At 32.9% G+C, this 16,193-nt stretch overlaps 1 protein-coding gene across 1 annotated transcript in view; it reads right to left on the bottom strand.

Moving 5' to 3' along the window:
• The window catches only part of SLC30A9 (solute carrier family 30 member 9), a 76,267-nt gene that overhangs the window by 10,201 nt on the left and 49,873 nt on the right, over nucleotides 1–16,193 (bottom strand). The window contains exons 11-17 of the mRNA XM_007125176.3: nucleotides 13,768–13,903; nucleotides 12,073–12,112; nucleotides 10,849–10,920; nucleotides 10,140–10,247; nucleotides 7,484–7,649; nucleotides 2,710–2,839; nucleotides 753–866 (exon numbers count right to left, since the gene is read on the bottom strand). Coding sequence (XP_007125238.1) covers nucleotides 753–866; nucleotides 2,710–2,839; nucleotides 7,484–7,649; nucleotides 10,140–10,247; nucleotides 10,849–10,920; nucleotides 12,073–12,112; nucleotides 13,768–13,903 — 766 coding nt within the window. The remainder of the gene's footprint in view (nucleotides 1–752; nucleotides 867–2,709; nucleotides 2,840–7,483; nucleotides 7,650–10,139; nucleotides 10,248–10,848; nucleotides 10,921–12,072; nucleotides 12,113–13,767; nucleotides 13,904–16,193) is intronic.

Here is a 16,193-nt window from a genome sequence, read left to right on the forward strand (position 1 = left end):
GAACCCATGTCCCCTGCATCGGCAGGCGGACTCTCAACCACTGCGCCACCAGGGAAGCCCCTCTCTTCAATTATTAACAAAACTAAACAAAAATCAACATCAGCTAAAGAAAATACATTGCCTTCAACAAGTTATAAACGTTAAAGATCATTTACAAGTCTTCTTCATTGCAAACAATTAGAATTCAAATGTCAATAAATGACAATTTGAGAGCACTGACACTTTTTTAAAGGCAGTCTGGTTAGGTAATATTTCAGTAAAAAACCAACAGGTTGTAATGATCTCCAACTGAACAGAAACAAACAGAAAATATAAAATAATGTCAGACGGGCTAAAGCAGTATGTATGTATATGTTTAAGGTCACACTCCTTTTTAACTTTAGAACAGAGTCTGAAGTTTCCCTTTTACCTTTCTCTAGAAATGTTAGAAACGCTTCTTATTTAAAGACAAACAAACAAGAAGAAAAACGTTGATTATTTTAGAAACTAAGCAAGCAGTATAGAATAGTGGTTAAAAGTATGGAATTTGAAATTGAACAGCAAAGGTTCAAATCCCAAGTCCTATAATAGCTTGAGTATATTATCCGACTTCTCTTACCCAATCATTTTCTCGCCCATAACTACTGATACATCATGGGGTTACTGAGAAAATAAAAGTATACAACTGATGCAATTAGCATAGTGCCTGACACAGATAAGTACTCAAAAAGTAGCTGACACTGTATTATATTATTATTATGAATATATCTTACTTTCAGTTCCTTCTCAAGTCTATCTACTTCAGCTCCTAAAGTATCAATAATATTTTCTCCATGTTTAAGCATAAAGGTCTCTAGCTCTTCAGGAGTCTTCACTTCTTGAATTTCCTATAAAGAAAACAATAGCAGAAAAATGAAAGAGATTCTTAAAAAAGTCACAGTGGTACATTGATAATTTCTTTTAAAAATTATAACCAACACCGTTAAGTTTAATGAAAAATGAAAAACTTTCAAGCTATAGGCAACAGACCACATATTTCAAAAAAAACCTCAATTTGAGAAAAAATTGAGTACAACGGTCTACAGAGGTAGCACTGCAAAATCAGTGGGAAAAGAACAGACTAATCAATAAATAGTGCTGGGGAAGTTATTTTTTTATAGGAAAAAAACACTAAATCCCTACCTCAGACCATTAAACGAATAATTCTAAGTGGACTGAAAACCTAAGGGTAAATAACAAACCTTAAAATTTTTAGAAGAAAAACAATATTTTTATGATAATGGGATACAGAAGGGTTCCTCAAGAAAGATAATAAAAAGTATAGAGAAAAAGATTACAAATTTGACATAAAATTAAAAACTACATTAAGTCTTCTGTACAACAACAAAGTGGAATGATAAATTATAAACTAGAAAGTTATCTGCATACACACAACTGAAGAAGGATTAGTATCCAGCATATTAAAAATAAAACATTTATAAATCTGTCAGAATAACAGAAATTAAACGAACAAAGAATCAAGTACAGGAAATCCCAATGGTCAATAAATTTCTATGTTTATTAACCTCACTACTACCAGGGAAATATAAATTAAATCAACAGGATACTATTTCATATCTATCATAATGATAAAAATTTCAAAACTGTCAATACAATCTAGCGAAAATGTGAAGCAATAGAACTCTGATACATGATGGTGGGAGTTAAACTGACACACTTTGGAGAACAATTTGCCAATATCTAAGGAAGTTGAAGATATGTTCATCCAATGGCCCACCTATACTTTAAATCTGGCTCTGTAATGCCCTAAAGAAATTCCTGCACATGAAAACAAGGAAACATGTATAAGAATGCCACTGTGGCACTGTTTCCAATAGTTTAATACTTGAAACAATATAATTGTCCGTGAAGTAGGGGCTGGATAAGCAGTTAGTAAGATGCACTATTAAATAGCAAGTAAATTAATTAGAGGTATATATATTAACATGGAGGAGGAATCTCAAAAACATGCTGTTTAGCAAATTATAGAGGAAACCATATGATATGATACAATTTATACCAATTTTTAAACATCTAAAATGTTACATATTACACTAAGAAAAATATGTTGAAAAGTATAAAAAACTTAATGGAAATGACAGGTACTAAATTCAAGATAATTGTGAGTTCTGGGGATGGAGAAAAGAGAATGGGATCTATAAGGAGAAACAAGGGCTGTAATATTTTTGTAATGATTTCTTTCTTTTTTTAAGATCTTAAGCGAGTACAGCACAGTAAAATGTTAATATTCGACAAAGGCAAGTGGTAGCCTCTGCTCTGTTCATTATATTATCCTGTATAAATTTTCTTTTAAAGTACTCTTAATAAAAAAAGCATGGATTCTGGAGTCAGAGAGATCTGAATTCACATCTGATTCCAGATGATGGCTCTGCAATTTTAGGCAAGTTACTTAATCTTTCTGTGTCTCAATTGGCCTATATATAAAAATGAAAATATTATTTCTTTACCTCACAGGTTGTTGACAGTAAATAAAGTAACATATATAAAACGCCTGGCACACAACAAGCACTTTAATAATAAGTTACCTCTTCTACTGTCTCCTCTGAATCAGCTGAAACCTGAAGTGACTTTTAAGACTTATAAAAGAAAAAGTTTTCTTTTATTTACTTAGGAAGTAATTTTTATAACCCTTGGCTATATAAGAAGAAATCAATAAATACTTTAACTTACTTGTAGCATTTGGTCAAAATCTTGTTTTTCCAAATATGATCTCGTAACAACTCGTCCATCGAAATCTACTTCTGCCTTAAATCTTACTTTCCCTAATCCTAGATCTGTGGCTTTAACATCATGAATTGCCCTGCAACCAATAACAATACATACAAATTTATATACACAGACATACATTTTAATGGCAAAAAGTCTAGAATTCTTGTTTTTTACTACCAGTGATGACAAATGGACTAAGATGACTTTCAGAGTGTTCGCCATTAAGCACCACCTATCATTTTCCAAACAAATGTTCATTTAGCTCTTTTTGCATAATGCCATACGAAGGTGTAAACAATAAATACTATTTTATGGTAATTTGTATATATATGAACTACATAGTTTGTGGATTAAAAAATCAACTCTAAATTGCTTTTCTACAATGTTGTCATTTTATCTTATAATCCTTTTTTCCTTTTTTCAATAGCTTCTTTAAAAGTCTTCATACAACTCTGTGAAGTACTCCATTAGCATGAGGTTAATAATAACTACCTAATGGGACTGATGTGGGGAATAATGAACCAACATATATAAAATGTTTAATATGCTACCAATTACACAGCAGGCATTTAATCAATGACATTCATGAAGTAGATTAAGATGGCATCTTTACAGATAAAACAATCCCAGAGGGGCATAAGTGACCTGCCTAAGGTAACTCATCTAGGCAACAGGAGAGCCAGGACTCACCCCCAGATCTTTAGATACTCAAACCTACTGGTCTTTCCATTATACCATTCTGCCTTCCAGAAAAGGAAGCAGATGCTCAAGCATAATTGCTTTTCCATACCTCCTGCCCTAATCCTCAGGAATCAATTTTCTCCAGAAAACTACTGAGCAATTCCTTTCTTTCTAGAGTAATCATTATAATATCTTTTCTTTAGAGGATACATAAGAAAATTATAAACATTCTGACATAGAGATATCCTACCAGGAAAACAAGCCTGAGTGAGACTCCAAGTACTCTTAAAACATCTGACTCTAATTTCTGAGAGATCTTAAGCAAGTTACTAAATACTGAGTCTAAAATTCTTTATCTATATGAATAAAGAAGTATAGATGAAAATAAGAATTAATGATTTTATAAAGTTATGTATGCCCAGATTGAAATAGAACTTGTCCAGATTGGTAATAGGTTATATAATTTATTCATTAAAAAGAAATATATCTAACTCAGTCTTAACAAAAGATTTAAAATACTCATGATTTGACTAATACTTAGTTAGCAGTTAATAAAAATGTTCTGATATACTTCTTCCTTATGTTCTTATACATAACTAACTGCAAACAGAAAACTGTGATAGTCAGCTTCTATCATGGTTCCCAATGACCCCCCCCAACCCCCTCCTGTGTTCAGGCCCTCGTGCAACCCTCTCTCCTTCAACTGTGGGCTAGACTTAGCGATTTGCTCCTAACCAACAGAACATGGCAAAATGATGAGATGTCATTTCCAAGATTAGATGACGAACCTGTGACTTTTATCATGTTTACACTCAATATCTATTGTCTTCTCAATCTGCACACTTTGATTAAGCAAGCTACCATGTTGGACAGTCCCACATGGCAAGGAACTAAATCCTGTTGATAATTACATGAGAAAGCTTAGAAGCTGATCCTTCCCCAGGAGATGACTATAGTCCCAGCCACACCTTGATTGCAGTCTATGAGAAACCCTAAGGTAGAGACCTAGGTAAACCATGCCCAGATTCCTGACCCACAGAGGCTGCGAGGTAATAAATGTTGTTTTAAATCACAAAGTTTTGAGGTAATTTGTCACAGAGCAATATAGATAACTAATACACTGATTAAAAAACTGTATGAACTTTCTGGAATACTAACATTTATTTTTTCCAACAATTTAATCTACAGATCATCACTATTCCAGAAAATTTCAAATTTGTCACAGTGAGCCTTTCCATTTACAGTTCTTTTTTTAGACTTTAATTATAAACAATACATGCAAAATTATAAACACACATATACCTAGCAAATGGGTACCAAAATACACGAAGCAAAAACTGATAGAAATGAAAGGAGAAATAGGCAATTCAACAATAACAGCAGGAGACTTTAACATCCTACTTTCTATAATGGATAGAACAACCAGGCAAGAAGATCAACAGGGAACTAGAAAACGTGAGCACTATAAAATCTAACAGACACAATGCTCCATACAACAGAAGAATATACATTATTCTCAAGTACACATGGAACATTATCCAAAATAGATCATATGCTAGGCCATAAAACAAACCTCAGTAAATTTAAAATGACAGAAATAAAAAGAATGTTTGGCAACCACAATGGAATGAAATAAGAAGTAACAAAGACATTTGAGAAACTCACAAATATGTGGAATTAAACAACACACCCCTAATTAACCAATGGCCAAAGGAGAAATCTAAAGTGAAATTAGAAAATATTTTTGTGACCACCTAGAGGGGTGGGATAAGGAGGGTGGGAGGGAGGGAGATGCAAGAGGGAAGAGATATGGGAACATATGTATATGTATAACTGATTCACTTTGTTGTAAAGCAGAAATTAACACACCATTGTAAAGCAATTATACTCCAATAAAGATGTTAAAGAAAAGAAAATATTTTGAAGTGAATGAAAATGAAGACACAACATACTAAAATTTATAGGATGCAGTGAAAGCAGGGCTTAGAAGGATGTTTATAAGTGTAAAAGCCTGTATTAAAAAAGAAGATGGATATCAAATAAAAAACTTAACCTACCATCTTAAGACACTGGAAAAAGAGCAAACTAAACCTAAAGCAAGCAGAAGGAAGGAAATAATACAGATTAGAGCAGGAACTCATGAAACAGAGAAGAGAAAAACAAAGAAAATCAATTAAACCAAAAGCTAGTTCTCTGAAAAGACCAAGAAAATTGACAAATCTTTAGCTGGACTGACCAAGAGAAAAAAGAAAGAACACTCAAATTACCAGAATCAGAAATGAAAGAGGAGACATTAGTACCAAACCTAAAGGAATAAAAAGGATTACAAAGGAATACTAGGAACAGCTGTACACCAACAAATTAGATAACTTAGAAGTAATGGACAAATTTCTAGAAAGACACAAACTACTGAAACTGACACAAGAAGAAATAGATAATCTGAATAAACTAATAACAAGAGATAGAATGAGTAATCAAAAAACTAACCATGCAGAAAAGCCCATGCCCAGATGGCATCACTGCTGAATTCTACCAAACATTTAAAGAAGAAATAATAACAATTCTTTATAAACTCTTCTAAAAAAACAGAAGAGGAGGAAACATTTCCCAATTCATTCTATAAGGTCAGTATTACCTTGATAACAAAATCAGACAAAGACATCACAAGGGAAGGATATTAATATGGAGTATCTCACATTAAGTTACTAAGCCTAATATTGATTCTAAGAATGCTCAACTTCAAATCTTGATCTGGTAGGTAACTACTTCTTAAGAGTAAACATATAGAGCTTAGAATATAAATCTACTACTCACATACTCATTTGTTCTACTGATGAAGATATAGAGGTCATTCTTTTTTTTAAAATTAATTAATTTATTTATTTATTTATTTTTGGCTGTGTTGGGTCTTCCTTGCTGCACACGGACTTTCTCTAGTTGTGAGCGGGGGCTACTCTTCGTTGCAGTGCGCGTGCTTCCCATTGCAGTGGCTTCTCTTGTTGCAGAGCACGGGCTCTAGGCGCATGGGCTTCAGTAGTTGTGGCACGTGGGCTCAGTAGTTGTGCCTCACGGGCTTAGCTGCTCCGCGGCATGTGGGATCTTCCTGGACCAGGGCTTGAACCCGTGTCCCCTGCATTGGCAGGTGGATTCTTAACCACTGTGCCACCAGGGAAGTCCTAGAGGTCATTCTTAAGAGATTTAACTTAAAGATTTTAATTAAGAAAAATACATTCTTATTTTAAAGTTTAATATACGCGTATGTAGGTAAGTAGTAGAAAATCAGGATTTTTTTTTTTTTTTGGACGTGGACCATTTTTAAAGTCTTTATTGAATTTGTTACAATACTGCTTTGTTTTATGTTTTGGTTTTTTGGCTGCGAGGCATGTGGGATCTTAGCTCCCCAACCAGGGTGAAGTCTTAACCACTGGACTGCCAGGGAAGTCCCCAAAAGCAGGATTTTAAAGGACTGTTCCTTCCCCTTCACTCTGAAACTACACTGCTGCTGAAGTTCACTAAGAAGTCCTATTAGAACTCTGCATCTCTTCTGATTACCTCCTAACTCTTCAATTCTTTATTTTTATATCATTTAAAGATTATATGGAAAAAACATTTAATATAATCTAAAACAAGAAGTCTATTTTCAAAAAAAGTATAAATTATATTCAATTTGGTAATCATATCCCCATGAATAAAAATCTTAAGTTTAATATATTCAATTTGTAATTATAATACAAATATAAGGTAAATATAAATATGAAGGTTTCATATAAGTGGTTCCACATTAAAGGGGCAAATACTTTGCAAACTTCTGTTCCCATTACATCATCTAACTGTTCCTTATTCTAAAAATTAAAGATATACAGAATTTAAAAGGAAACTTAGGGAGTTTCTTACATGCTTTCACGTGCTTTCTTGTAAGGTTGCAATGCTGCAAAGTAATAAGATCAAAAAGGCTAGGAATTCAAAACCTCTTCTGGAAGTATTTACAAAACAAGCATTTCTATTTCTTAATATGTTTTTGTAAACCTTAACAGCATCACTGGAATAAGCTGACCTTACTGATGGGTCGTTCTCCAGGAGTTCAGTAAGCCGTTGTACTTGTTCTGGCTGGATGGATCGCCCTAAGAGTGCTTCTGTGTTAGTGTAGATGAGGAATGCTGAGACCACACCTAATAAGGTGCCCACACCCAAAGAACCTAGGCTGTCATACAGTGGATTGCCTAAATAAAAGCACAAAAGAAGTCAGTAAATTAACATTTTCTATTATTTCAATGAGCTTTAGTGAGCAAAGAACCAGAATCAGTAAATCAAGGGACTGGAAATTCATTTCTAATTCCTTTAATGACTTTCTCCTAACAGTTTTATTATCCTATGCAGTTTAATTACTTATGATCTGTTTCTTGCACCTGGTCACATGGGTGAGGGTTCAGAGCATTTTCAAATTAGAGACATACTAATAATACAATAAAGAGTCCATTTCTTTTTGATATATCAGCAGCACTTTTCCTATCCCAAGTTGACAAAATAATTGTAAATTCAAAAGCTAAAAGAAATAACCATTTTTGTGTCTTATTCTTACAAAGATTCTGTGAAAGAACTAAGCCATACAAAAAATTATATGAGGCACTCTTATCTCATTCAACCAAGAATGATACACAGCTAGTACCATTCTAGATTTAAAAAAAAAAAAAAGGAAGTTAATTCCTTGCCTCTAATGGCTACCTCAGAGCAGTGGTTCTCAAAGTGTAGTCCTTTGACCAGCAGCGTCAGCATCACTCAAGAACACGGTAGTAATGCAAATTCTCGGGGTCTCGCTCAAGACCTTCTACATCAGAAATCTGGGGGTGGGGGTGGGGTGGGGGTGGGTCTAGCATTCTGTGCCTTCCCAATCCTGCCAGATGATTCTGATTCTAAAGTTTGCCTTAGGTTATTAGGGCTTTATTCTCTTCCAGAACCAATGAGAAGAGTTGATTTATTATCTATGAATGCATAGGTTAATATTTATATAACAGACATAAATAAATATTATACTTTAAATCTTTATAATAAATTTTACACACAAGGCTTTTATAATGAAAGTCTTTTTATTCCAAAGATCAAACGTCAATATTAAATTTAACTCTCTTAATGCTTGATAAAATATACATTTGTTTTACTAAAAAAAAATCTCAATTTACATTAGTTTCATTAACATTTAGTCAAAATATAACACTAAAAACTGAATGACTTATTTTGTATTACTAAAGTGTAAAAATATATCCACTTGTAAAACATAATCCACTAGCAAGTTTGTAATTACAGAGTTCAAAATCAAATATTGCTCTTTAGAAATCCAAATTTAATTATTTTTATTTTAAAATATACATCTATTAATAATCTTACAGAAATCACAGAATTATTAGCTGGAAAATATTTTATTTATTTCTTGGCATGTTATTTAATTTAAATGACAATTTAAATAATTAAATAAAAATTAATGTGAAACTTTCTTGAAACAAAACTTTTTATAAGCTTGATTTGACTGGTTTATAATACTATGTAAAAAAAAGAATCTATTAAAAGTCAACTTACCTATCAAGTCACACTTTCCTTAAGCCTAAAATTTTGCTAAGTAATAATTTAGGTCTAAAAAAAATGTCTAAAATGGTAAGGTCAACCAGAAAAACGATCAAAACAATTAGAAATATTTTGGATCACAGTGAACATCAGAGAATGCTGGTTTAGTCTTAAAATATACATTCAAAATGAGAAAAGACCGGGCTTCCCTGGTGGCACAGTGGTTGAGAGTCCGCCTGCCGATGCAGGGGATGTGGGTTCGTGCCCCGGTCCGGGAGGATCCCACATGCAGTGGAACGGCTGGGCCCGTGAGCCATGACCGCTGAGCCTGTGTGTCTGGAGCCTGTGCTCCACAACAGTGAGAGGCCCGCGTACCGCAAAAAAAAAAAAAACGAGAAAGACCTATTCATATTTCAGGCTATTTTAAGAAATAGTGCAGAACTGTGGAAGCTCATCACCTAAAATTATTTAAAATACACTAGGACAAACAGGTAAGAATGGTAGTACCATTTCAAGAGAATTCCAACCTCAGAAATTGAGTCTTTTCATACCAAATGGTTCCTTTGTTTTAGAAAATAAAAATAAAATGGTTTTTGTCTTCTTATCCGCCTGTGCTGTATTGGCCTTCAAAACATTTATCTAGCTACCAAAATGAGGATGGAAGCAACTAAAGAATCAAGGAAACAGGAAAGCAACAGCAGTTATTATTGGTACTAATAGTAGAAAAAGACAAACGGACAAGAGCTACAATGTATATTTATTTTGAACTTTAGAGTTTATTAAAGTTCTCTCTCATATATTATCTTAAACCTGTAAGGTCACTAGGACAAATATTATTAATATCTTTATAGGTAAAGAATTTAAAGCTCTGCGTAGTTGTGTAACTTATTAAGTCACAGCTAGAAAGGCTTAGAGCGTTACAGAAATGCTCTATTAGCAGCCTTCTTTATTTCTAACTAAGAGAAATTTCTAATTCAAAAATCTGAACACTTTTACCATCTTATTTGTCTTATACAAACAAATGGTTAGTATGAAATTCACATTTAACAATCTATTGGTTTAAAATTATTCAATGATATAAAGGAAAATTCCCACATATTAGAGAATTATTTTAGTAGCACAAATAAACCACCTGTAATTTGAGAAATATTTACCTGTTATAGAAGTAAGGCCCATACAAGTGGCTGCTATTGTCACTCCCAACACTGCTGCAGTATCCTCCAATAATATAACATTTGTACTAGGATCACGACTTTCCATTACTTAATCATTGGGGTAGAGACAAGAAAAGAAACTTGAAATCTTAATTTGATACTATCAGATAACATTTTAATAAGTATCCATTAATTTAATTTAATTAAAATTAAAATTAAGAAGGAGTTCCCTAGTGGCCTAGTGGTTAGGATTACAGGCTTTCACTGCTGTGACTAGGGTTCATTCCCCAGTCAGGGAACTGAGATGCCTCAAGCCGTGCAGTGCAGCCAAAAAAAAAAAAAAAAAAAAAAAAAAAATTAAGATTAAAAAATGTATGCGATCCTGATTTTTAAAACCCTGTTCAATATAATTTCTTGGTTTAAATGTTAACAATAACTGATATTTAAAGTCAAATTACTTGCTCAAGTTATGTAAACATACACAGAAATACTGTAGTTCACATAAGTTAAATCCAAATATAAAGTACTGCTGTTCAAGTTATACTACATGTCTCTTTTTAAAAGAGCTGATATATAAGTAAGAGCCACATAGGGAAGCCACTGAGATATATTTTGTACACATCTATATGGAACAAAGCAATAATAGCACTAGGCAATTTTAAGGAAATAAAGAAGAGAAATAATACACCTAGGTTTCTAAAATACATACCATACTTGTAAAGTGACATTCCTTTGGCCCGAGCACTCCTACGAAGCTCATTTACAGCAACAAGAAGTGTTGCTGAAAGAAAAGCATTCATATCAGCAAGGAAGAAACTTCATGCCTCCAAACTTTAAAGATGGCATCTCAAAAGATAAATAAATAGGCAAAACACTTTAATGCTAAGGGCTGTCAAGAAGGAAAAGTTCTATATTAAACCAGTCATTTTCAAGACCCCAACTAATCATTATGATATAATGAATCCCATATTTCTAAACCACAATAATTTAAGTATCATTACACCACAACAGCCTTAATTTATTAGACAGCTACTAGCTGGCAGGCAGCACACTAGCATAATCACTTTGATCCTCCCAACCTTTTGAGGCAGGTGGTGCTATCGCCATTTTATAAGGCTGCCAAAGATGAAAGGATGATGCACAAAAAATGACAATGTTTTAGAATTAAACATACTATGAGTACAGCAGTGAATTAGGCAGTTTCATACATGACATTAGCACTTCTCTGTCATAATACTGCTATGTCTGAAACCTTCAGAAACATTAAAATATTTGTACTGCAAAAAGACAGTCCTCCGTGATAAATGTTACTAAAACCTGATTTTTAAAAACTCAGTATATAGTTAGTTATGTTTTTATACTCCATGGACCTAGAGACTGTCATACAGAGTGAAGTTAAGTCAGAAAGAGAAAAATATCGTTTATTAACGCATACATGTGGAATCTAGAAAAATGGTACAGATGAACAGGTTTGCAAGGCAGAAACAGAGACAGATGTAGAGAACAAACATATGGACACCAAAACAGGGAAGCAGGGGGTGGGGTGGTGGTGTGATGAATTGGGAGATTGGGATTGACATATATACACTAATATGTATAAAATAGATAACTAATAAGAACCTGCTGTATAAAAAAAAAAAATGTTTTTTACTTTCCAAAAAAAGAAAAACCTCAGTATATAGTTATGTTTTTATACTCCATTTCAAATGATATGATATTCAAGAACAAGATAAAAAGCTTTTTCAAACTTTCCCCATCTTATAGGAACAACCATAGTACATTACACAAAGAATTTCTTCCCTCAAAGAAGATAAAACTTATATCCCTATTTCCACAGCTTTCTTTCATCAAGAGAACTTAGCAATCTATAAAAATAGACTGCTGAATATATATTACTAAATTAAGAATAGAAAGATTCTGTGACAATACATACCTCCTTCAGATACTAATGATCCTGCTAAAATACAATATGCCTAGGAAATATAAAAATAAAGCATAAGTTGATATCTCACTAAAGAATTACAACAGTTCGTGCATAAACTTAATATTTAAGATGGAAACATAAATTCAAATCCTAGCCAGATAAGGATTTTGATGGGAAACAGCTCAAATGAGGACAATGAGATAGATGGGATCTTCATAAGAAGAAACAATTAAAAGTTAAAAATTTGATGGCCATCTCATTTTTTAATACTTGAAAAAGTAATACACACACGCACCCCCCCCCCGCGTAGAATGTTATACCATGACTAAAGTTAAATTCATGATATAAAAGAATTACTTAATTAGTAAAAAAAAAAAAAAATTTGAACTTCAAAATGAACACAAGCATTTGAAATCTAGGGTTGTGGATACCAGATTCAGTAAGATACACAACCATACCCAGTAACTTTCGATTTTGTTTGTTTCCCCAGCACCAAGAGAATCCTTCCTCAGTCCTCATTCAGAAAGATAAGCAGTTATAAAAGGTAAACAATTTGGGGGAGGAAGATAACACCACTTTCCTTACAATCCCAGACACTCTTGAATTAGATAAAGATACCGAGAATAGCTTTAATCCAAGATATATAGAAAGAATTAACACAAATTTTTTAAAATTTTAAGTGAAATTCAAATCAAACATCTATAGAATTTTCAATATTACCTTTTCAGAACCCTAGGCTTCCCTGAAACAGAGGTTTAAAAATTTTGAACCCAGTCCAACACTCTTCTAATTCTGTTAAGGAAACTGAGATTTCCAAGACTGTGTGGCTTGCTTGAGTAAACAGAAATGGTATCAGAATAAGAACTAGAATACAGGTTTTCCTAACTCAATTCTAGGCTCTTTCCACTGAATCTTACTGGCAACATCAGCAAAAAGAGTCTGGAACTACACTGTGAGAAACAGAAGCTGACAGGGGTGCCACATGCCCAATTTGCACTTGTCAAGGGAGCCACAATCAGAGCTGCCAAGCAGAGTAATCTCCAAGAAGTTCCCATGAGAGGAAAAGAAGACAGCTTTAAGTATCTACAAAGGCCAGTGGAAACCAGCGCAAGATGACGTTGGTGCCTGTAAAGTAGTACCTTTCTGTCCCCTATCTCTACCTTCGGTGCTGCCAGAGGCAACCTATGGAGTGGCAGAGAAGAAGAGAAGCCCTTAAGTGAAAAAATACAGAAGGGAACCACACTCCCATTCTCTCAATGTAGGCTTCCTACCAGAATGAGGGAAAGGAGAAGGTTTAACTTTAAATAAAATTCTAACATATGACTGTTACAAAGGAATTGTTATTTTAACTACTGATAGGACATTTATTCTTGGGACTAAAAGTGAATAGAGGTCTTCTTGCTTTTCAAAAGTAACAGCAGAAATTAACAGAATTGCCCAAAATTTTAACCAAGGACGAAGGAAGTGTTTAACAACTGTGCCTACAGAGATACTCTTACTCAACATCACTGAATCATATGGATTTAGAGGTCATGTCCAGTCACAGTCTAAAAAACACAACTACAGATACATAACCCTATATTACAGTCAAGAAGGTATATTTAGTCCCATTCTTTAACATCAATATGACAAAGGCATTCTACTGTACTTAATCACTATTTCATATTACTTCAAAACTGAGGGGGGAGGAGGGGAGAAGATTACCCATAGAAGAGATTCTATTGGTTGAGGATTAAGCAATCCCATGACTCCATGGTACCAAGACAATCCTGCACCCATCATGAAAATACCAACACCACTAATTAGTGAAGCAATATAGCGCATATTTGAAAATCCATACCTGAAAAATAAAAAAGATAATATAGTTTACAAGAAATACAAATGATTTCCTCTCAAAATATGTTTAATAGGTCAATGAAAAAAAAAACTTCTTATAACATCACGATGTTATGATTTTATATTTAAGTAAAACGTAAGTGCAAACTCAAATCTAACCAGAAAATCAATATATATATAAAGTGGAAAAAACTGCAAGATCTTTGAAACTATATAAAAAGAGTGAATATGATTTAATTCAGGTATTTTCTAATCCCTCTTTCATATAATTTGCTTTGATTTACTAGAGCAACTTTACTCATGTAACACAAATGCAGGTAAGATTGATTTTTTAAATGCATTCAGATGTTTAATGAAGATGGTAACATTTATATTTCCTTGTAATGTAGCTTCTAATTGAATATTTGTCTTCTATAATTTATATTTCCTACAATTTATATTACTTATAATTTGATGCTAGATACTTTTTGCTGGTTCTGTATAGTGTAACACACAGTAACTAACTACTATCTTTTTTTTTTTTTGGCTGCACCGAGCAGCATGTGGGACCTTAGTTCCCAGACCAGGGATCGAACCCAGACCAGGGATCGCCCCCTGCAGTGGAAGTGCAGTCTTAACCACTGGACCGCCAGGGAAGTGCCACTAATTACTATCATTAAAAGACTAAGAGCTTCAGTTTTCTGGGTGTTTTTATGGTAATTTTTGTTGTTAAATCTCAGTTTTTTTTAAAAGTCTTTTGGTCAATGTGTGCATTATTCTGTATTACTGTATGTACCAATAAAATACTGAGTAGTAAGAAATTTAAAAATATGGGATACTACAAGAGGAAAAGAATCATTCATTAATAAAAATATTTTCTGGAAAATTTATTCCCAAACCCAAACTCTACGGCACCCTTCTAGCAGATGCAAATTTAAACAAGAGTTCTGAATTAAAATTGCTTTTTGAATTCTTTTTGCAAATATGTTATCTTGCCATAGGAAATTATCAGTTTATAGATGTGACGGTGTTCTATCAGCTTGATTTAGAACAATTTATATTCTTCTAAAGTTTCCCCCCCAAAGTAAGAAAGGAGATATATTTATTTAAGTTAAGGTAAATTAAGATCTAAATTAAATGGCATTACTTTCATTTTATGTGTTTTCAAGGAATTTGGAGAGTCTTATTAAAATTTTTAAGTATGTAGATCTGCACTGTCCAATGTAAGTCGCTAGCTACATAAGACTATTTAAATTTAAATTAATTAAAACTAGATAAAATTTTAATACAGTTCTTCAGTCGCACTAGCCACATTTCAAGTGCTCAACAGCCACATGCAGCTAGTGACTATCACAATGAACAGATATAAATAAATGTTTCTATTATTGTAGAAAATTCTATTGGGCAGCACTAAAGTAGATTGTTGAAAATATCTTAAGAAGAAATCTTTACAACCTAAAACTTTTAAATTTTACCCTGTTTTTAAATTTTGGGTATATAAAACTGGTCAGGAAAAAAATCTTTTCTTGACATAGTAAAATACTATAATCATGTGTAATTAGCAGACTAGAAAGCTAGCTGTTCTCTGTACGAGCTTACTGATAGTTATAGGATATTCAATAATATGCTATTATTTATAAGAAAACAGGAGTGCCTGGCTTTCAAGTAAAGAAAGGCATTTATATAAAGCACAGAGGCAGGTTCCTTTATGGAAATAAAAGTGTATTTTTTTTTGCCTTAAGGCAAATTTGACTGCTCAAATTCTACTACTGAAGCTTGTTAAAAAAAAATAATACATGTGGAATTCAAAAATTTTACCTGGTTATGTTAGTAGAAGCAACAGAAAAAAAGTCTTTGTATCAAATAACTAATATAATTCAAAATAATATATCCTAAAGAGCATACTCATTTTACAAATAAGTAATTTTGAAATATTAATAGAATCCTATTTCCAAATCACAACAGGGGGATTAAAATACATTAAGCATGAATTTAATAGAAATTATCACTAAAATTTTAGATTGAGTGGCCTATTAGTCCAAATGTGAAATATATATATATCTCCTTTGACCAAATAAAACAGAACTCTAAGATCAAAACACATGCTTTGTTATTAACTATCAAATACAAAGAGGACAGGATCTCTTTGCTATGTTACAAAGCATAAAAATAATTTGAACCTCATTTTCAAATTATATCTTGAATTTACTTTGACACAGAGGTTGAGTCCTACATTTTAGATACAACAGCAGAAGAAATGACCAAATCTTTAACACAAAACTGCAGGTCTATAAACTGCAAGAGATTTCTATAAT

Source organism: Physeter macrocephalus, chromosome 7, assembly GCF_002837175.3.
Source record: "Physeter macrocephalus isolate SW-GA chromosome 7, ASM283717v5, whole genome shotgun sequence".
In the NCBI taxonomy this organism is placed as follows: domain Eukaryota; kingdom Metazoa; phylum Chordata; class Mammalia; order Artiodactyla; family Physeteridae; genus Physeter; species Physeter macrocephalus.